This window comes from Agelaius tricolor, unplaced genomic scaffold (genome assembly GCF_023055355.1).
Source record: "Agelaius tricolor isolate 1412-34295 unplaced genomic scaffold, bAgeTri1.0.p SCAF_12, whole genome shotgun sequence".
Taxonomy (NCBI): domain Eukaryota; kingdom Metazoa; phylum Chordata; class Aves; order Passeriformes; family Icteridae; genus Agelaius; species Agelaius tricolor.
Genome location: NW_027269272.1, coordinates 15,041,067 through 15,064,314, shown reverse-complemented (window position 1 = coordinate 15,064,314; position 23,248 = coordinate 15,041,067). Strand labels below are relative to the sequence as shown.

Here is a 23,248-nt window from a genome sequence, read left to right as displayed (position 1 = left end):
ATGCAAGGCACCTCATCACTAACAGTGCTCATGTGAGCAGGGCAGACACCATCCTGCCATAGTGCTGGGATTTATGCTATTCTCAGATGCTAAATCTCTCCACTTCCCCATCAATCCAGCAGGACTGAAATACTGCAGAAACACCGAGAAGTCCCTCACACAAACAAAATATACCATGGAAACAACCACATCAAACTTCCACTCTGCTCTGAATGCCTAGAATAGTAAATTCATTAAAATAGAAAAAGGACAGAACATACTACCAACAAGCACTGAGGAGAAACTAATCACTTCAGATACTATCAGTCTCAGGGAAGGTACCTGGTCCTACCAGCACCAGCTCACACAAGTGCCCTATGTTGTCATCTTATTGCAGGGGCTCCATACTGTTGTCTCCTTATCACAAAGGTTTCCTGCTTCCTTGGTGTTTCTCATGGGCAGCTCCCAAGAGCACTGACTGTTTCTTCTTCACAAAGCAGCCAACTGACTCCAGTTGCCCTACTCAATGAGCCACCCTACTCTTTTATAGCATCTTCGTCACATTGGTCACAGCTGTGGCCTGTTAAAGTCAGGTCTGTTCCTAATCTTTGATAATTGGCCCAGCTGCAACTCCTTAGGGGTAAGATTACTTTCTATACTATCTTTATTTTTTCATATTCTATCCCCCTACAGCCCTGCATAATCACTGGATAACAACTCAGGGAAAAATTTGGGTCCCAGTGTCATTCTGCAAGCTTTAAATAGTGCCAAGTGATAACATCTTCTTTTGCTACAGTATTCCTCAAGCAATCTTACAGCATTTTCCAATGGGATGAGCACGTGAAACTCCTTTATTTAACAGGTAATGAGCCTGTGATGTGGAAGAAATTAAAGCTTGAATCAGTTGAGTTGTATTACAAGAATATTTTTTGCTCACTGCACTAGTGCAGCTTAAGCATTTCTGTAGCAGTCTGGAAGCATTTTTGACTCAAAACAGTGCTGTTACTAAATTTCAACAAATCTTATACAACACCCAAATGCATAATGAAAATGTGCTGCTTATGCCATTCTGAAATATTATACTTCAAAGAGTAAGATCATGCTAAAAATGGCCAAAATTTCACCATATGACTTGAAGTTCTTTCCTTTTGCTTTGTGAAAATATACCTTTTTTTAATCTGCATAATGATTTTAATTTTCCATTAGAGCCAAAGGTTTCCTTCAAACTAATGAAAATGCTCCAGGTGTGAGAAAGTGATCATCCACTTAGTTCCATCTAAACTCTGTTTCAAATAATGACGATGTTTTATTGCTCATCTCTCAGCACAAACACCTGATTTCTGGTATCAAGCAGCTCTCAGGACTCCAGTGAGACAGGCAGGTTCACCTGCCACCCAACTGCCATCTCAGAAGAGAGGAGAAATCAGTAAGCTCCCTCCCCAGGGATGCGTGTGCTGAGGATGACACAGTGCAGATGGAGTGAAAACAGAAAATCTGCCTCTCCAACAGGTTTCTGAACAAAGCTCCTGCTCCCCCAGCTGCCCAGGAGTGCTCAGAAAGCTCTAAAACTTGACTTGGTGCTTGCTAAATATTCAAGAGCTGCTATGGGGCTGTGGCTCTAAAATCTTAGAATTTATTTAATAGAAAGTATAGTAGAAGAAGAAACAGGAAGAAAAATAGAAGAAGAAATGTTTATGGAAGCAAAGAGGGTAGGAGTGGCACAGAATGAAATTAAATGAAAGCCAAAAGAAACGTTTAGAAATGTTTCAGTACTGATGCTGTGTGCCTGCCAGCAGGCAGAGCCCATACTGATGAGCACCACACCTGACTGTAAAGGCCAGTAGAAAATTACTGGTTACACCCCACGCTCTGCCAGCCCTTTTAGCCCCAGTAACAGACACTCCCTGCCAGAGTGTGATGCTGATCACCACAGAATGAGCGCAGGGACGGCTGCAGATCGATACCAGAGGCAGCCAGTGACTCACCCCAGCTCCAGTTACAGGAGCTGTGCCAGAAAACCACCAGCTACGGAGCAGGTGGATGGTCCAGGCCCCTCACCTGCCAGCATCTGATCCCTGCATCTCCTGCAGCCCAGTGGTTCCCAAGACCCCAGGGAACCCTTCAACACCCAATCCTAAGCTGGGTGCTGGAAGCCAAAACCAGCTGTCTTTTTGCTAATTTCTACTGCTTCTCAATGTTCTGGAAAATGTGGACTGACTTTTTGCAGCCTGGCCTCATTTGCAGCAGACCCATCCACTTGATCTTTTGCAAACAGTTTTGCTTTGGGGGATGAATGAAATGTATTTATTTGGCAGCTGAGGAAACATGGGTGGCAACTGCTAAGCAAAGAAACTATCTGTGCAGCCAACAAGGGAGGAGACAGCCAACGATGCTATTCTAGATAAATATCAATTAAGTGAGCATGTTCTATTAACCCCAAGACCTCTCTTTTCTTCCTTCATTCCAATCCAAAATGCTTAAGTATCTCAAGAAAGGAACATTTGAGGGGGATTTTATCTTTATCATAACTGCAATCAGGTTTCAGCCGGAGAAGAGGCACAAGTAACAGAATTACATTGCCTCTCTGTGGTTATTTTGCCAGTTCACAGCATGTAGCTGTCCACTGGAGGTAACATATGCCCTTAACAGAGCAGGCTGCTGGAGGGAAGGTGAGACAGGAGTGCACAGAGCACTCCACAGACGCTGCTGTGGGATGTGAGAGAATGTGGGATGTGAGAGAATGTGGGATGCTCTCCACCACTGCAGTGGCTGTACCTAGCCCTGGATCTTCACCCTCACGTACAGCCCGCTCCATGAGAGGCAACCAGCCATTTTCTGACATCTATCCCTGAAGCTGCACACTCCAAACAAGAACTATTGTGCTGAAAAGGTCCCAGGAAGAAAGACAAGGAACACAGGCAGGTGACCGCATACCTGCTCCTCTCCTTTTACCACAGCTGCCCACCTTCTGGCCAGTGAAGTGCCAGAGGTCCACAGCCGAGGGTTCCTCTTCAGGAACACAGCAGGGCCAGCCAAGCACCGTTGGAAATTGAGTTTGTTTTTGTGCTTGGTAACACTGCAGGAGGAGGGGGCACCAATACAAGTCAGACGGGATTGCACAAAATTCCACCTCCCACACAAAACTTCAGGTACAACAGGTGCACATGCTGCCAAGACAGGAGAGGCGCTGCTACTGCTACCTCCCCCTTGCTATTGAGCACAGGAGCTCAACAGTCTTCCAAACTTAGAGCTCTAGAGTTGCAGAACCCCAGGCAGCATCTCCTCAGTGGGCACCCCACCACAGAGGAACAGTCACCACCTCATGACAATCCCAAAGCCACAGAGCAGACGCAGCGACACAGCTGCACAGACCCCTTCTGTGATGCTTCTGCTTCCAGCATTAACCTTCATCTCCCGGTGCAGCCCACTCCACAGGGAAAGGGCCGAGAGCAGAAATGCCCAGAGGTGCTGCATGGAGCCTCATCACACCAGCAACCAGCCACAGCTCCTCCCAGAAGACTGGAAAGGCTCAGGACTCAGGTCACCACCCTGCCTCCAGGTTCGTGGCCTTGTCTCCCTGTCACCTTTAGCCAGGGCATTCTGGAATGAACACAGGACAGAAGAGGTGTTTGACAAGTGCCAGCTTGCATCCAGGTGCATTTTCTCAGCAGCCACATAAGCTCCATCAGAGTGTCAGAAAGCCTCATTTCAGTGCTAGAACGAGCACAGTTACTTGTCTGAGCTGCAGCGTGGGGGCTGGAAAAGCCAAAGTGAGTGGTCTGCCTGAACAGTGAATCCCACAGTCGTGTTCCACAGCTCTCAAGAAAGATGCCTTCTGCTTTACCATTTTAGAAATGTGTTGTATCTGCTATTTTCAGAGGTACTGTTAAGAAACTGTAGCCTTACAGCCCTGTGACCATGCTGCACAAACTCAGTCCCTGCATTGACTCCCTCAAAGCACAAAACCCCAGTTCCTGCAAGCTGGATGAGAGGCACCCATGAGTGCATCCATGGTTCTCCTGCAGCTTCTAAGAGAGATGCAAAGTAAAACCAGCCTCTGGAAAGACCGAGTTATTTCAGGATTCTGCTACATGTCAGAAGAGGGCAAAGATAAAATAGGTGTAGTAGCTTCATGCTCAGAAAGGATAATACATTAACATAAAAAATCTTGTGTTAGCTGGGGAATAGAGATGAACCACATATTAAACAGGAGAACAGAGTAGACTGCAGCAAGTACAGCCCAGGTACAGAGAAGATGACTTCAGTGCAGGTCACTTCTCAAAACATTTCCAAGATCAAGACACAACAATAATGCATTCATGGCAATTACACTATGACAAAACATACGGAAATGTATCTGTATTCAATGATTAGTCTTTATTTAAAAGTTAGTTCTTTGGAGCTGCTTTCTCTAACCTGTTCTTGTCTATGTTCTTGGTTACCTTCTGCCAAGCCATGGAGCTTGCAGATATGAAAGGGATATCAATCTCTTACATGTTTTGCTTGATAACATTCTTCCTTTGATTTTAATAACAAATCACAGCTTGGTTTCAAGTGTGCAGGAGCAGAAAAATCTCAGAAGCAATACGCACATGACTGTTCAGAAGGATAGATCAAATGAAACAAACACCTACCTGGCCACTGTGGTTCATGGTAGTCCTTTTTGGGAGGGGAAGGAAGGAAAGCAGATAAGCCCAACTGCATTTGCACTTGCTCCACCACAGTGAGACTCATGATTATGTTTGTCTCTCAAACAGTCTCATCAGCTCCCATGGCAGCTCTGCTCTACTCACTGCCCAAGTCAAGCTGATGATTGTTTTGGTTAATAGGCAATTTATCTGTTAAAATATGAAGTAACTGGTCTACTGGAATTATTCTAAATTTGTGCTGAATTCAGCAAAGCAAGTAAGGAAGAAAGAAAACCTTGTCTCCATTTTGGTATTTTTTTGGAACTCAAGCTTTTGGGTTTATATTTCAAAGGAACATTTCATTTAGAATAATACCTGAAAGTTAGAGAAAAATACACATATCAGAATCTTCTAAATGAAATTGCACCATTATCCCCCCCCCCCCCAAAAAAAACCCCCAACAGTTGTATCAGTCAACGATAAATTGATTTATATGGATCTTTTATGGTGAAGGGAAATAATCACTCACAAACCACTTTTTCCCCTGACTCTCCCATTTGGCCGGTGACGGAGGAATCAATCATTTGTATTGATCTAATGGTGAGCCTCTGCTGGCTAACAATTTCCACTGCTCTCACAAGCACAGCTACCCCTGAGGCCATGGGGACAGAAGATATCCATCCCTCTCAGAGCTTGGATAACTTCCACGGATTTTCTTGGCATCAAGCACACTTGGTCCAGAACTAGTCCGAAACAGCTTACTGACTGACATGCTCACCCATAAGCTGTGTTGGGAAGCAGGCTGGCAGCTGAGTTTTCCATGCTCTGGAGAAAGCCAGGAACCTGCAGCTCTTCCCCAGATTTTAGGCACTGAGAGCTTGGAGTTGCTATCTGACCCCAGTAATGGAGCACAGCCATGCACCGTGACACCACCACACCTGCAAGTGACAAATGTGTGTGATACCAACCCCGGGGATCAACTGGGTAAAATGAAACCCATCAGCCAAGCTGTCATCAGCAGCAGGGAGCCCCTTCCTCTCCCGGTTATGTTGGCATTCATTAGCATGGGTGGTGCAGAAGGAGCTTACAGCACTGCCCCACCAAGGAGGATGCATGCCCTCAGGGTTGTACCCTTCCCCTTGGTGTTATCCAGGCTCATGTCTGGCTAGAGACTTGCCATCCATGCCCTCATCTCAGCTAGCACTTCTAGGAGGTCTTGCTGTCCAGGTGATGTCACATTTCCAGCCATTTCCATTCCTGTCAGCCACTTCTTAGACAGAGAACCCAGCACCAAATTCTGCAGAGGAGCAGGGAGAAGAATGTGATGGACCCCCCTTGGCTGGGCACACACCCAGACATGCATGGACACACAGAGAAGGGCTGGGCTCCAGAGGGAATTCTCTCCTGCAGGGAGCAGCTATGCCCTGGGTAATGCCACCAGCATTCAGACAGTAGCAACAAAGTGGACAAATCCCACAGGTTGGGCAGGTATTACAGCTGTTCTGAGAAGCATTATTCGACAAAAGCAGGCAAGGACTATGAGCTAAAAAGGTGGTTTTTACCCCGAGCTTCAATCATCATTTTCACCCTGCATGAAATCAGAAAGGACTTTAGGATTTAAGTCGGGGAATTTAACAGCTTGCAGATGACAGACTTCTCAAATGCTTTAAATGAATCTCTGAATGAACAAAGTCCTTCTATGTCCTTCAACTAAAGTTGCCCTTATATTTTACTTATACTGCTGCAAAAATATCTACATCCATATATTTTAAGTTCCAAATCACTATTTATTATTCAAAATGAGAGATACAGCAAATGGAAAGCATGGTTTAAGTTACTGCTTTTTTCCTATGTGCAAGCCATTTCCTTCACTTTGGAAGAAGCCTTTATATATCTTTAAGGAAAAGCATCTTTCCCTGGAAGAGCACAAAATATGTACCAAACAAGGAAAAAAAGGGAATTAAAAAAACACATTTTTTTTTTTCCCTGGGGTGAAAAACCTGTTTGAGAATGAGCTCTGCATTCTGAGCTGGTAACTCACCTATAAAAGCAACATCTGAGGGGACTGAGACAATGCTACACAGTGCCTGGCATTGCCTGACCCAAAGCTGCCTCAATTCAAACATGATTTCCCCAAGTAATAACACTCCTTCAGTGGGTTTCACTTGGATAAAATTTCTAGCAATCCTCACAGATATTGTACCTGATGCTCTAGCCTGTTTCCCTTCATGCAAGGTTGCCAAACTGCTCAGCTTTGCTGTTCAGTGGCCCTGGCATGATGGAGGGCCCCCTCTACCCCAGCTCTCTGGGGTGAGCTCTGCCTGAGAAGATGGCTGGTGAAGCAACAGTGACAGCTTTCACAAACAAGCTGAACCCACCAGCCCAGGCTTTTCAGACTGCTATAAAACAGCTGAAGGAGGGACACACTTGGATGCTTTAATTCAGACACCAAGGGGATGAAAGTACTTGGTTCAACTCCTTGTTGGCAGGGAAGTCATATGGAGAGAGCTCCTTGTCTCATCTCCTGCACTCAACTCTTGGATCCGTCAGTCCCTGAGGAAGAATCCACCTCTTGAACCTGCACTGACAAGCCATGCCATACAATAATTTCTTTTGAATCCTCTATCAAGTCACTATGGTTCAGAGCAAAATATATAATTTATAGATGCACAATTGCAGCAAATGACCTGTATTAAGTCACAATAATGGGATTAAGCCCATGTGTCCAAATATTCAGTTTAGTCCACAGCACTCAGTGTCCTTATTTGGCCTATCTTAAACTAGTAAGTCATCTTGGAGCAAAATACATCCAAGAGCTCTAAAAGAACGCAGTGTGCATGTGAGACAGCTGTTTTTGCCCATTGAAAAGACAGACAAAATTAGTTCTCATTTTACAACACAGTCCCTATTGCAACCAACAAATGAGGTGTTTCTGCAGTCTGTTTTCCCCAGGAGCAGATAGCTTTGATTATACAAGATATCCCTGCATGGATCTGGTTCCCCATAGCCTGCCAAAACCTCTGACTACTCAGGCCCAGTATGCGAGACTCAACTGCTCCAGGGTGCAAATTCTCCCTTCCCATACAAGAGCAGGAGTATGTCACTCTCACTTCACACAGGCTGCAAAGTGGAGCACAAGGTGCCAACCAGTGCCAAGTAACTCTCCTCACCCACGTCTTTACTGAATATTTTAGTTACAGCACTGTTTGCATATTAAAACATGTATTAAACAGCTTACTTAATCAATGTAAGCTCACACAGTTACTTTACAGAAGAAAGGAGCAAAGGGAACATGAACCTCCACCAGAGTTCTATCTGTGTAATGTGCAAGCTGCAGCTCCTCCAGTGCTGCATCCTGAGCTCAGTGGCAGCAGGGCCCAAAGTGTGGCTTGCTGGTCCCAGCATTGGGAATTAGGTCTTTGTGTCAGGTAACTGCTCCATAGCTGGAGTTGGTCTCACCTTCTGTAACATGGGAAGAATCCTCTCCATTTGGTAGAGCTTGTTGAGTGCTATAGATGAAAACCACTTTGTAAATTCAAAGTATTTTGACAGTTACTCCCCATAGTCATAGGACAAGGTCATGTTTAAAAAGATAAGGAGAGATCCCCTAGCACTCAACGAGATGTATCATCTCCAAATACAACTGTACCTCTTGAACAGGGGTGTTTCTCTCATTCCCTTCAGTGACTTGCAAACTACTGAACCAGCATATCATTAAGTACGCATAATCACTGGGGTTGTGGGTCACTGCACAATGTATGCACATTTCTTTAAACCACTTTCAATTCATTTGCATGTCATTTTCTGTGCAGAAACTGGATTCTGAAATGAGCAAGTTATCTGGGCACAATACACTCCCCTGAATAAACAATGCCAGCAGCAGACTCTCTGTAGCATGCTGCTCCTGAGCGCCCAAGACCAGGAATACAACGTATCAGTGAAATAAATCCCTAGTTAAAAGATGGATGCAGGGAACTAAAGAAGACCCAGTCCATAGCCTAGGAAACCACACTTAAGATTTTTTTTTCATAGCAACTTAATTCCTCTGGTTGTCTGATTTTATAAGATGAATACAGTACTGGTTACAAGCGATTGACTGACAGCTCTGAAGATTGAGCAGCTCTATTTTTACAACACTGAGTAGCACTGATCCTCCTTCTAAGTCAATAAAAAGATTCCCTAAAATCACTCTTGCCTGTAAGTTATCAAAAATGTTCCTCAGCATGAAAGGCCATGAAAGTTGAGGGAACTCTTAAAATTCATTGATTATTCACAGGCATTTACTGAGTCCGAGGAAGCAGAACTGGACCTGTGTAGCTGGGAGCACTGGGGTAGGACCAATAAAAAGCCTTCCCAACCACATCCTGCTGGAAGTCACTAAAACTTTCATGAGACAAAGCATCTTGAAATCTAGCTAACAGATCTACAGTTCCCAGCCCTTTCAATCCTTAGGAGACTGCACTTAATAGCAGATTAAGATGGAGAGAAAAGAGGAATATAAAAAATTACATCAGTAAGACTCCCAGTTCCCATTTTTGATCCTGCAAAGAGTGATTCCCAAGACAAAATGCCAACATTTTTTGGGCAAGAGCTGTGTTCTAGTCTTGGCTCCCAGATTAACTAATATATAGGATAGTACAGCAAGCCATCACTCCTCATAACTTGAGTAGGAAAAAAATGATAGGCAACTTTTCCCCTTTGAATATTTCAAGTCACGCTATATTTTAAGTATTTTACAGCCTCTTGTGATACCTGCTTTAAAGCAGACCATTAAAGAAATGGGTTTGCACAGCCTAACCCATGCATTGAGTCTTCAAGCATTCCTGTAACTAAGTATGGTCCCTGCCTCACAGCCTGTGAATCTGGAGCACTGACAGCAATCCAGAGTAAATATTCTTTCCCCTTTGTTTGACAACAGTGCTGACAGAAGTGGCCTTCTATGGTGAGAGGCTTTGTCCCATTTCCTTTCTTGCTCAGATAAGTCCAGGTCATGTACATCAGTCTGTAGACAATAACAACAGCCTTAGCTACCTCCAAAACCGTGGTGGAGAGTCATTACCAACAGACCTCAGCTGTGGAGAAGGGGCTTCATGAAGAGACTGATAAATAAACATAATACGAATGTTTATGGAAAACATAGGAGGATACACAGGTTAATGGTACATCCTGAACGGCTAAGTGAATGAGTATCTCCCTTTTTTAATCATTATACTGAAGAACATCTGAGAAAATTACATCTTCACTGCAGCTTCTCAAATCAGTTTCTGTTTTCTTACCTTTATGGTGACTTATAGCAGTAAAATAATAAAGCAAGACATAATTCCACTCAGAAATTATGGAGGGCCTATTCTTGTCAGGTGCTGAGTTCTCACGCCTACCAAGGACAGCTGAGAACCCAAAGCAATGCTCAGAACTAAAACTGTGGGTGGTGGGACTTCATCGTGGGAGAATGTGAGCACTAGGGTGTACACTAGGGTGAAGTTCTTCACAAGGAACCAAGACTGAGCACACACAAGGATAAAAGTATAAAAAGAAAAAAGACAAAAAGGACTACCCTAAAGAGCATTTCTAGGTCCTCACAAACTCAGTATCAGGGGTAACTGTCGTGCAGCTGCCATCAAGAAAGCTTTCTAAGCTGATGAAATTCCCTGTACAACTCAGCTCTTGAAGTAGCACTTGATGGATTTAGTAATCAAATGGCCACAATTTTAACTGATCCTCAGTTTATCGATTTCCTTGTCTCCATGCAGAAAATGAGAAACTATTTAAAAAACTTATCTACGAGGAAGTGGAAAAATACAACTCTGGGTGAAGCTTCGACAGATGAAACCGCTGGGCCACTCTTTTCAGAGGACCCTCTGTGCTCACGCTTCGGACAGCCTTGAAGGGACGCTGGCAGCAGGTCACTGCCCACCCATTCCATCAGACCAGGGGAGGAGATCTGCCAGGACCCAGGCCAAAGTTCAGCTCGGAGCAAGCCTCGTCCCCAGGCGGCAGCCGGCGGTGCCGGGAGCGCCCCGGGGCAGCCATCCCCGCGAAGCGGTTCCCACGGCCCCGGCCCGCCGTACTCACCCGGTCTCCTCCTCACCGGCCTTTTCCTGCCGCTGCAGAAGCGCACTTTGCTGAAGACCCCCAGGACATGCCTCTCGCATAGGGAGCGCCCGTCCTTGCTGGGGCTGGAGCGGCGCTTGGAGGCGGACACCCGGTCGCTGTTGGACTCCCTCGCTTGCCGCTTCTGCCGGATCAGCGAGCTGGCGATAGCCGCTGCCATCGCCGCTCATGGGCCCCCCGCGCCGCTCCGCTCCGGGGTGCGCCGCCCGGGCGCGCTGGGGCCGAGCCGCCGCCGCGCCCCGCGGGGACCGGGGACGGGAACGACCCGCTGAACGCGCTGCAGCCCCGAGTCCCGGCGCCGGGGAGGGCTCAGCCGGCCAGGCGGAGCAGGGCGCCCGGGCTAACAACCATGGCTGGACGCCGGACCCCGCCGCCCATGGGTCTGTCCCCGGGGAGCGCAAATCCCGGCGCGGGCGGCCGTCGGCGAGACCCCCGGCCGGACTGGTTGCGCCGCGTAGATCCGGGAGCGGCCGCCCCGCTGGCGAAGGTGTCCGCTGTGTCCAAAGGATAGGGGGACGCGGAGGATCCGCGGGTCCCTGCGGCGCGGTGCCGCTCCGCTCGGCCCGGGCGCAGGCGGCGGCGCTTCCTCCCTCCGGCCGCCCTCCGGCGAGGGGCTGTGGGATGAGTCAGAGACCCCTCGGGCCGCGGGCAGCCCCGGCCCCGGCGCGGTGGCTCCGAGGCGCTGCGCGGCAGGGCGCGCACATGGACGCGGCTCCGCGGCCGGGCTCAGGGAGAGCCGCGCTGCATTTCTGTTCGCACTCCTCCTCTTTCTCCTCTCCCCCCCTACCCACTCTGCTCTCAGAGAGGGCGGGAGGGGAAGGAAAAAGCAGCCACGGGAAAAAGCAGCAGGCCAACAAACAAATTAAAAAGAAGGCGAAAAAATTAAATTCTTAAAAAAAAAAAAAAAAAAAAAAAAAAAAAAAAAAAAAAAAGAAGCGCCCGGCCGCGAGTGCGGGCTCACATCGCCGCAGCTCGGCGCCCCGGGCTCACAGCGCCATGGCTGGCGCAGCTTCTCCTGCCCTGCTCGCCGCCTCTGCCCCGGCACCGGCTCTCCCCGACGGCAGCAACCCACATCGTCCGGCCGACCGGGCGGCCGCCGAGCACTCGGCACCGGGGCGGCCCCGGGCCCGGCTGCCGCGGCGGGGACGGCGGCGGGAGGAGCGATGCAAGGCGGGGAGGAGGTGGAGGAGGAGAAGGGCGGGGGGGTGCGGCTGCCACTGCTGCTGCTGCTGCTCCGTGCGGGGCTCAGGATGCTCCGCGGTGCCGCCCGACGGCGGCGGGGCGAGGAGGAGCCGAGCCGCGCCCGCTTCCCGCCTGCATCCTCCTGCCCGAGCCGGGAGAGGGGAGGCGAGGAGAGGAGGGGGGAGGAGAGGGGAGGGAGGGGCCGGGGAAGCCCCCCCGGACGCCCACGCTGCGCAGGGCTGTTGCCAAGGCGGCGGGGAGCCCCGCAGCCCCGCGGCGGCCGGGCAGGAGCCGGGCTCCGGGCTTCGGGCTCAGAGAGAATTGCAGCTGTTCCCGCTCGGCCTCTTCTACGCAATCCTACGTGATCGAGGTTTGGATGAGAAATATCGCGCAGGCAAAGCGAGGCAATTGCAGCTCCGCGGCGGCTCTGCCCCTCCGCCCGGGCAGACCCGCCGCCCCCGCCGGCAGCCGGGCTTCCCCGGGACCGCAGCCCCCCGGCGGAGCCGCCTGCCACTCGTGCAGCCACCCGGCTGCCTCCCTGGCCACTGCTGTCGACGCCCGAGCACCCAGCCTCGGCAGCCGAGCGTGTCCGTGGCTTTTCCTGCCTCTCCGTGGAAGCAGAGAGAAGGGACAGCCCCGGCATCCCGAGGGCTGCCCTGCCGGGGGCCGGTTCTTCGGCCGGGGAGCGGGCGGTGGGCACTGCTGGGCTGCCCCCGGCCACAGCGGTCCCACCACACACCGCCATCAGCAGGTGCTGGGCTGGCTCCCGCACGTCTCCAGCCACAAAACCGCACCGAAAAAAACTGAAGGTGGAGATACATCTCTGGTTATCCAGAGAAGTAACTGCTGCTGCACAAGGACGGTGCTCTCCGGATTTCAGGTTCAAGTAACAGGTAGCGATGGTAGCCGCCAGGTTAGTTAGGTGACGAGCAAGACCCCTAGGGGAGCGCACAGGCGTCGGGGTGGAGGGAGAGGGGATCTCGGCTGGGAAGGGAGGACACTGCTACACTTTGGCGAGTAACAATGGCAGGACGGGATTAAGCCAGTCCTGAAGGTGTAGGGGTAATGCATGTTTGCAGCTGACAAGAGCATTTTAGACCAGTTGGTAACACACCCTAGGAATTACCAGATTTAGCAAAATAATCTTTTTAACTACTTCACTTCTAAGTTCTAAAAATTTTCTGAATTCTTCACCTCTAGACTTCAGCTCTAAATTATTATAATGTATAGGGAGGAAAAGACAACTGAAACAACCACCCACTATGTCCATAATGATTAAATTCTGGCATTACTTCCTGATTTTTACTCTTAGTCTCTATGCATACCAAAACAAGGTGGAATCAGGTTCTCCAGGCTGTTGATCTCTTTTTAACTACTGCCAACTTTTTTTGAGCAGATTTCACCATCCCAATCAATAAAGATTTTTCTTCCCTTTCCTGTAGCTAAAATGCTTCAGATTTTAATTTTCTCTATCGGATTATTTCACTTGACATCAAAGAATTATTGCAGTACAAGGTACAGGCATGGCCTAAAGAAAGCTGTTTGCAAACAGAGAATCACTGTCTGAAATGCCAGTGAATTATCCAAAGCTTCATCTTCAAAGGCTATGAGCATATCTTCATATCTTCTCAAGAAACAGATTTTCCATCTATATATAAAGATACTTTTTTTGCCTGTAGTCTTCAAGTTTGGTGAAAAAATGCCAGTTTATCCACTCCACATTAGATAAGTTCCAGTTATTTTGACATGCAACTAATTTGTTTTGTTGTGTAGCTGTAAACTCAGAGCAGCAGCTCTGCACCTAAAAATGATCGTAATCAGTGATAAAGTCGGTCACAGTATTTTTTTTTTCCTGATGATTTGTGGATCTGAAAAGAGAGTTGCTGCAACTCTGAGGAAGAAAGGCTTCTCCCAGGTCTTTCCTGCTTCTGCAGTGACTGAATAAAATTAAGCCAGAGCTTGTGAAACTGAATGTAGTGTTGCATTTGCCAACATGCAGGTCTGCCTTTATCTACAGATGGCCAAGGAGTCCACAGGGTTTGGTTCTGAACACGGGCACAGTGCCATGAGCTCCTGGTGACATTCCTGACATGTACATCTGCACGGGTCAAATCACACCCCAGCTTCACAAAACTTTCTGAAGAGCCCAAGCTTTTATAAACACCAAGGAAGCCCAGAGTGGTCTTGAGCTGGAGAATGGAAGGCCAGTCTCATCATGCTCCTGCACTGTCATTCTCACCAGTGAAACATTACTTTTGGTGGGCTGCCAGGTGAAACAGAAAAGCTTCCATGTTGCTTTCATCTCTAACAGTAAAGTTCTCTCCTTCAACTTCCATTTGGGTAAACAGGGCTCCATTTTCATCTGTATCAGCTACTCCTCTCTGAGGGTTGTGCAGCCTACACTGTTCCAAATCAACAAGCCCCTGTGAGATTCACAGGCTGCCTTCCTCATTACTACCAATGGAAGCTGAATTGTTTGAGCAAACTGGGCCAATATGGCATTTTTCCTTAAGGAACATAATTTTAAAACATATTTTTATATAAAATAATGTCTATATTATATAGCTATTATGGCAATTTTTCTGGCATGCCCCTTGTCTCTGGGCTTCCTCCTCACTTCAGTACCACTCTGCAAAGCTGCACAGTGCACCCTATGAAAAACAGAATGCAAGAGTAGCACCAATTCATAAAATAACCAAGACAGACTGTTTTGATGATATTGGAGAGATATGCCAGTGCTCCTCCTGCAGTTTGTGGAGCAAGACCCCGTCTGGCACAGAGGAACGGGCAGAGGGTCAGACTCACTGTGCTCACTAAACATCCCCACCCCAAACATACAGGAGCCTCTGCATGACCAATATCAATATTTCAAGACACTACCATTTTTGAGGTTTCACTCTCTTGATAAATAAACTCTTCTGTCCTTAGTGCTGAGGTTTAAAATGAATGCCTGGCTGAATTTCAGGGCTCTGGTGACTTGAGCAGAGAAGAGATCTAGAATTGCATTCCCTTACCTTCCTAAACAGAATGATCTATCTAGGTCAAAACGGAGGTTATTGGCATCTTTCCTTAGTGAAGTGCAATAATTCCCGCAGGGTTGCTAACAGAATATCCTGTTTATTTTTCATAGAGCCTTCAAAACCCATGGGCTGTGTTCTGTAGATTCAGTCATTAGGCATATCTCTGTTTTACTAATTCTGTACATATAGAGCTAACTACAGATACAAACATATGCAGGGGTTTTTCTGCTATTTTATCTGCAGAGCTACTGAAAATGCATACATGAAAATTAAGGAAGAGATTTACATTTAATACCACTTTAAAATGTGTGTGCACGTTGCTGTAGTTGAATGGGAAAAAAAGAAAGACTCCCATCTCTGGCCAATAATTATGAATGGCCTAATTCACCATTTTACAGCAGCATAGCAACAAATCTCTTCCAATAGGAAGGCACTGTTGAGTTTGAAAGTCTGCATGCAGACACCTCTTAAGAATTGTACCAAATTTCCACGCTGTGTAAATTACATCTAAAATGTGCATTGCCAGGGCTGCTTATTAAGCAGAATTAAGCCCATATCCATGTTTTATTAACTTTATTCTCTACAAGGTAGCCCCTTGTTGCATATCTAGCATAATTAAAATTCATGCAGCTTTGGCATTCCCCAGTCTCTCTGCGTGGGCGGACTTTTTGAAAAAAAAACCATGCCTGGGTAACCTGATAAAGAAAAGACAAGACCTTACCGCATTTTGCTCGGTTTCTGTGCAGGGTAATTCTGTTTACAATGCATGAGTTTGTATCTATGTTTGGATGCCTAATAAGAATTCACATGGCCACTTTAAATATGCTATTCAGGGAGAGAGATCTGGCCCTTGAACAGCAGCAGAGTACAAGAACTGGCCGGCTTTCTGGGCTGTTCTCGCACAGCTGAGCTTAGAGCTGACTTGGCCTTTTAATAAACACAAAAAAGCCTGCATCACCTGATTGCTATATTGAAATAATTCATTTAATGGGCCCTTCTCTCCCTTTTTTGCCTTCAAAGATTCAATTAAACAAAATTTGCAACTCATCACAAGAAGTATTTATTAGTTTAGCTGGTGTCTTTCAATCCAGCTCCAGCCTGGGGAGAAGTTGGGCCTGTCTAGGTGTTAAAGTGAGGGCAGGTACACAGCTGGCACACTGCAGAATGAAACCACTACTGCAAAAGGCAGGCCACAAGAAGTACCAATACAGCAAAACCAACTGCAGCTAGAAAAATAAATAATTCTGCTAGGATTTTATAAATTCACTTTTTTTCCCCCTTTTTAAGAGAAGGTTTTCTACTTAGCAGAAGCTTTTATTTCTCCTTGTTGACTGGTTGCCTATATGAGATGCACGCAGGGCAACACAAGAAAGCTTCACCTCACTGAAGGGAACTCAGGCTGTCTAGAAATGAAAGTGTTGTGAAGCATTTTTCTTTAAGAAGCCTCCTGTATGGATGAATAGACTTTTGTCTCCAGGGTTCTGGAAACACCTGCTGGAATCATTTCCCTGAAATGAAGCCTGAAAAGGAGCAGTAGCAGGGAGCATCTCAAACTGTTCCCACATATAGAGACCTCCCTGCAGACAGGTCAGTGCCTGTCCCACATGCCATAGCCAGACCTGGGGCTTGTTCAAGGTGGGTTCATCACAAATCTGTTTTCATCACCTCAGCCCAACAGCCCTGTTCATCAATCATTCTATCATTGCCTTCCCCAATGGGATCAGGACATGAAAAGCTGCTGTCCTTGCAGTGATACACTTCATTTGTGGCTTCCTGAGTGGCAGGAGTCCAAGAAAAAGGGCCTGCAAACACCTGCCCAGTGACAGCTCCCACACAGCACTTCAGTCATAAGGGCAGTGCAGGACCAAGGCCTTGCTGAAGGATCTCCCATCAAGGAGTAATGAAAGGATGGACATTCTGCTTGCAGGTCACCTTGTTCAAGGCAGAGCCAAGAGCCCACCCTTGCTGAGCCAGTGGCACACAGACAACCAGCTGCTCTAGGCTTAGAAACACCCACCTACACATCTGGAAAGAAAACTCAAGTATTCTTGCCTGTACTAGAGAATTTAAAAGACAGGACAGACAACTGCCTCTCTTCCTTTCTTCCTCCCTCTACCTCCTCTTCCTCACTGGGGTTCTCCCAACACCCAGCAACTCCCTCCATTCACTTCCTTAGGGATTTTTCACCTATGCCTACCTGTCAAATAGCCTTAAGCCACAGGAACCTGGAAGAAGAAAGTAAAGCGTGGACCTGACATTTCACTCCAGGTCTTGCATCTGCATTCACAGTGTGCTAGAAAAAGACCACATCCCTTGTGCTTTCAATGCAGAGCAAAAGCTTGACATGAAATAGGTGGAATAGCCACCACTGAGCCTGAGGCTGAATACACACACATCATGCTCCTCTGTCTAGAGCAGAGACTCAGTCCCCACACCTCAGGATAGCAGCGCTTTTAGGAACACACAATTCCCACTCTTCTCCCTAGGAGAGGTCAGCCATCCCCACTGTTCTCTGTACATCCTATTTGATGACAACCTGTAGCCCATTTTGGCCTACAGTTTCAATAATGTCAGAGATGCCCAGGTCCCATGGACACTGAACATGGTTGTGACTGGATTTACATGTCACCTGCATGAAGGTGTGGTCTGGGTAGAGAGGGGAGTGAAACCCCACAGTGCAGCTCCAGGCTCAGGCCTCCAAGCCCCTGGGTTCAGGAGGCCTGAGAGGCTGCCCAAACTTCTCCCTCTCCCTGAGAGGAAGGAAAACTCCTCATGTTGTAACCATGCAGCCAGACACCAATTTCAACCAAAACCATTTTCAAGTGTGTCAGGAAAAGCCTTTCAATTTAAAGTTTCCATCAAGCTGACTTTGCTGAAAGTCAAAGAGATCCTTCCTGATTAGATCTTGGCTGAGGCAAACCAACCCGATTATGTGATTGAGAATGATAAAAAAGGAGGGAGGGAGAGTGAAACCCCTATTGTGCTCCTCCAGCAGGGCTGTGGGACCATCTGCTCCACAGCAGGTCAAGGCTTGGAGACTGAAGATCCACCTCCTTATTGCACCTTTGTACACTGGCATAGGTCAAGAGGGGGAGGAAGAGCCAGAAGCTCCCAAGAGAAATGTCAGACTTCCTCCAGACCTGTAAATCTCTCTATCTGCACATAATGGATTCTGACAGACCGAAAGAAGCCATGGAAAGTTCCCTAAACCCACACTTTGCTCATCCCTTCATCCAGCCTCCAAATCCACAAGGCCAGGATTTGCAGCCTGAGCTAGGTCAAATCTCAAATCCTGCTGGGTCAGGTCAGCAATGCTTCACTGGGGCAGCCCACTGCTCTGCCACTCAGCAAAGCATTCCAGTCTGGAGAGCTCAAAAGAAAAGCAGCAGCTCTGGCAAGACCTGGTACTCCCACTGCCATCCAGCTCTGCAGTCCAGGAGTGCTGGGACATTAATCCTGCCCTAAGGATGCCTCTGAAGTTACATGCATTCAGATTGCATCTCACTTAACAAAACCTGCTTATTTCTCCTGCATACTGCAAGAGCATATTCAACACTAAAAGTAATTGTGAGATTACAGTTGTCATGCAGCTAGGACAAGGTCTGAAGACTCCCTCATCCCCTGATGACCTAAAGTGCTGGGTAAAAAGGATCTGGGTGAATGCATTGCTTCCCCCACAAACCCCTGGCTTACAAGCACACCTCTTGCTATTTGCATCGTAATTTATTTCCCTCTCCAGCAATAAATCAACTCCTCTATCTCTCCAGCAAAATGAAATCCCATGTCCTCTTTCCCTGGACTCTGAGAGCTGCTGCAATCCAGACACCAATAAAGATATCAGTGGTCTGGAAGGAAATCTAAGTTTGCCAAGGATACAAAGCCTAATGCAGTAGTAATTAATGATCGCAGTAAGTCTGGTGAAGAGAATAAACTGAACTGACATGGAAACTGAGTTCACAGAAGCAAGTTTCCTTTTAACACAGACAGATCAAATCTCTGGGGATAAATTGTGCAGTCTGTATTACTTCAAGACTGGGCAATTTTTTTCCTCAGAAAGCAGTGACTCTGGGAATTGGGAACCATGAGAGAGATACAGCTAAGAGGAGCTTTCTTTCTACACAGAACTGCAGCTAGGAGAACCCAAGCCCATGCATACACAGATGGAGCAATAGGGAGAAAAATGAGCAATGCTCATTTTACCAAATTTGTACAAACACATTTGTACCAGTGCAGCAAACACCAGTATCACAAGTCACGAAGTCTGGTTACCATGCTTCAGAAGTGGCAGAAAAAAGATGGTCTGAGGACTACAAAGAATAAGGATATAGTAAAGGACATGAGCAGTTTGGTCTCTTGGTTGCAGTAATAGCACATCTACAGGGATTCACATGGGGCCACTCTTGAAAATGCTCTTGGTACTCGCCTGTATTCAGCCTGTTAATACTGTGGCCACTAATAGTTTGGTGTTGCTGAAAATCTGGCCACAAAAGACAAATGGTTGAGAGCCTCGATATCCAAGTAAATGACAGAGAAAACTTAGCCCTGACTGATAAATCTCTCACCTCTCAGTAAGAACATTTTTGAAAGGAGGGACTGTCTCAATCCAGCAAAGTCAGAGTGAAATCTGGAGGCAGTAAGTCAAGGCAAGGCTCATGTTTATTGTTAATATCAAAGGTAATCCATCAAGAGAACAACATGGCAAGAGTTGTGATGGATTTGCTATCATTTCACCCTAAGAGCCAACCTCTTTCAAAAATAGATGAGCTGATATCACAGGGCACAGGGTACAAAGGACCCTGGAGAAGTCACCCATGTACTGAGCCAGCAGTACCTTCATCATCACTGACAAGGCTTGTCTGATGGTCTGATCTCTGATCAAGCACCTGCAGCACTGTAAGTCCCACAGCTCCCTTAGGAATGTGGCTCTCTACCACCATCAGCTGAAAAAGGCTACTTCTAACATCCAGTCCAAATCCCACTTAGCTACAAGTTTCTTGCCCTATTGATTATGCCTGCCACACAGGACTTACTGGGCTTGCTTGGTGCAGTCCTGATTTGAGTCATGGTGGAGACCAGACTCATAATCACAACTGGTCCCTTCTGCCTGGCTTCTGACACTCACCCAGCACCAGTCGGTATTAGAGCTAAGATGAACAGAAATCTACTCTGCAGAAAATCTTGCATTCACAGTTGTGTTTCTTCCCCACGTGAAATGAAAATGAGACCTTTTGGAGCTCACTATGAAATGCCAGAAGAGAGGAAAGCACACTGATGTGGTAGAAGTGGTGGTCTCACCACTGTTTAGACCAAGTCTCTGCTTTTGCAGTAGGCAGAGGAGTGGCATGAAACTTGGCACTGAAACCCCTGCAGAACACACTCTTCTGAAATGATTATTTCCTTTCTCCCTTGCACAGTGTTGACAAAGTGGCATTTTTCAATGGAAAAAGCACCTCTGCTGATTGTTTGGCTGCTCCTTCTTGATGCATCCATCACAGCCTCCCAGCCTGTACCACTCATATGTGTCTCTGACATGAATTACAGTTCCTGCCTTTTCTGCTCTCAGACTGCTGAACTCCTGAAGTGCCTAAAGCAGAAGATGCAATAGCTGTTCTGACCACTTTCTATGGCTCTTCTAGGGCTTTGCAAGAACAGCTTTTGGACAAGGGCAACCCCTTTTCCTTGCATCCTTTACTCATGATGTCTCTACAGCTTCTATCTTGGACAAGGAATTCCTGTACAAGCAATTCTGATCCTCCTCTCTGGCCATGCTTGTCTGCCCTCCCCCTTCACATGCACAATCTTTTTCTCACTTCAGGGACAGAGTTAGTGTCCCTTTGGTCTCCATCACAAACAGGAAAAAAATATTCTGCTAAAAGGCTGCTGGAGCCTGCTACAAACAGGTCACTATTGGACCTGGTGTCTGGAGACTACCCCAGTAAAACAGTGGAATTAAGCAGAGAGAGCAATGCCTTCTGTGAGTCATGGAGAAACAGGCAACAGACCCTGCTTACCCATATAGCCATGATCTAAAGCATTCCCTGGTGAATGCTGCTGGGTCCTACAGGACAAGAGGACAGGATCCCCTGAGCTTCCCTTTCTATTCCCACAAAGAAGGCTGCAAGGTTGGAAATGCTGCCCTCCCACCACCCTATGGGCAGTGTCAGCTGCCAGCTGTGGCACCCAGCACATTGTCTATGGCTCATCCTTGCCAGCTGCCCCCAGAGCTTTTACAGGAGCCCCTGGGCACTCCTGCCCCAGAGCAGGGGAAAGGGGCAGCCTCCAGTAACGAGAGGAGCTGGCAAAGGAGCCAGCAGCAGTCCAACAAGAGATGCTGTAGAACTGCCAAGTGTTGTCAGATGTAGGATAACTCACAACAAGAGCTTTCATCTTTCATTATGATTGAATGCTCCTGCTCGAGCCTGTTGGAAAGACCATGTCCTGAGCTGCTATGGGCTCACTGAAGCTCATGCAAGGTAGTATAAACCAGGGGGCAGGGTATTAGCATTTTTTTTTGGCAGATGCTTATACATAAGACTAGCTGTGCTTGGCAATTGGAAAATGCACACGTGTGGGGGTGAGGAGCCTGAATTAAAAGCCACTTAAGTGGGTACTTGAGTAATTATTGGGAGGCTTCTGAAGAGACATTTTTGTCAGTAATTAAGGAGAAGATGGCTTTGTGCTGGGTACAGGTAGCAATATGGCAACAGAGATCCTCAGCACTCCATGGAGAGATGACCAGCTATCCATGAGCTGCAGAGGCATGTTGGGATTTTCTGCCCAAAAAGCATCCTTCAGTCTTGAAAGAGGGCCAGAGCAGCAGAGGCTAAAAACCTAATATTCTCCAGGTCTCAGATTTTCTGCACCAGGGAAAAGGAGGCACAAAATTATTTTCAGGAAACTGCCTAGTTCCTGAGGTAGCTCTTCTTCTGCAGAGTTAAGCCCCACTGGTGTTTCTGTCCTCCAGAGGCCCTGTTTCAGCTTCAGAGGCTCTGTACTCCTGGGCAACATCCCCATACAAAGGAAGGGAAGCAAAACATGCTGGGCAATTCCAGCCTGGAGGAGGGTTGACTTTGCTTACTTAGGGGCAGGGTAGTTCTAATCTGGTTAAAGGATGCTCTCTCTCCCCTAACTCATTTCATAAGTCTGATGCAAGCTTTGTCACTCATTTACTTGGCTTTGGGAACCCTTCTATTTGCTAAAGAATGCCAATTATACATGTTCCCTTCTCAGAGTTAAGAAACAAATCTATTATTTCTTCAGTCCATTACAGTAGATACTTCTAGAAACTCAGATACTAAACCAGATCCTTCTAGTATTAGAAGTAATACCCACTTCAGCCCACCTCAAATGCTATAAAATGTGGAGTGCAAGAAGATGCCCTCAGATGAAAAAAACAGATTTGACAGGGCAGTGACTCAGAGCTACTTTTAAGTCTGCACTGATGAAGTTGGGCACTTAGGAAATTAAGTGTGTAGATCCGTAGCTACCAGGGCAGTGTCTGTCTCCTCATTACAGATGCAGGTAAAGAAGCCTGAAGACAGTAGCAGTAAAAGGAGCATATGCAACACAAACATGTCCTTGTGAAAGAGCATAATTCATGGACACTTCATTACCTTCAATAACTTCGAGGTCCTTGCTTATTCATCAGCAAGTCTTAGCTGTCATGAGCCAAAAAGAACATGAGCTGGGATTATCAAAGTCTACATAAATGAAACAAACTTCCAGATCTCACTCATGCTCCAGGGATCTCCCCATAAGCTCCACCATCCACCCCTTACACTCCCAATGCTCTGTGTGGGGTGTGCAAGAAATCCCTGTGCAGCAGGCCCCAGCTCTCACCCCAGTTAAACATGCCAGACTGACTCCTGCAAAGTTCATCTTGCCAAAAAACAGTTGACATAAGGAGGTAGACACCAGGCATTTGTTCTAGAAAAGGATACATGCTACTCCCAGCCTTATTATTATTTGCACATGGAAACCTCCAGCATTTATTTCAATTCTCTCACTTTTCTTCCTTGACTCCAGGCACAATGTAGGGTCTGAAAAGTCATTCTTTTTTTATTTATTTTATCATTTGATATGGACTCTGTCAGCTTAAATTTGACCCAGCTTTACAATTTTATGGGAAAAATAAAAATTGAAAAAAAATATAGAGAATTCATAAACCCTTGGTCAAACAGGAAATATGCCCACAATATTGTGCAGCTTCAATGAAAGCCTTTCTTCTTAAAACAAAGGATGCTCCCTTGTGTTGTTTGAAACTCTGGCACTAGAGCAATTAAGAAAGTGAAACTGCCTACAAACTAAAGCAGAATGCACATGTTTCAT

General features: G+C 47.0%; 1 protein-coding gene across 3 annotated transcripts in view; it reads right to left on the bottom strand.

Annotated features, from left to right (window-relative positions):
- Positions 1 to 23,248, bottom strand: part of FGF12 (fibroblast growth factor 12) — a 219,391-nt gene that overhangs the window by 87,522 nt on the left and 108,621 nt on the right. The window contains exon 1 of one of the 3 annotated variants that reach the window (XM_071437766.1): positions 10,680 to 11,486. The exons of the other annotated variants lie outside the window; for them this stretch is intronic. Coding sequence (XP_071293867.1) covers positions 10,680 to 10,878 — 199 coding nt within the window. The 5' untranslated portion in view covers positions 10,879 to 11,486. Of the gene's footprint in view, positions 1 to 10,679; positions 11,487 to 23,248 lie in introns of those variants that run through there. 3 annotated transcript variants of the gene reach the window in all.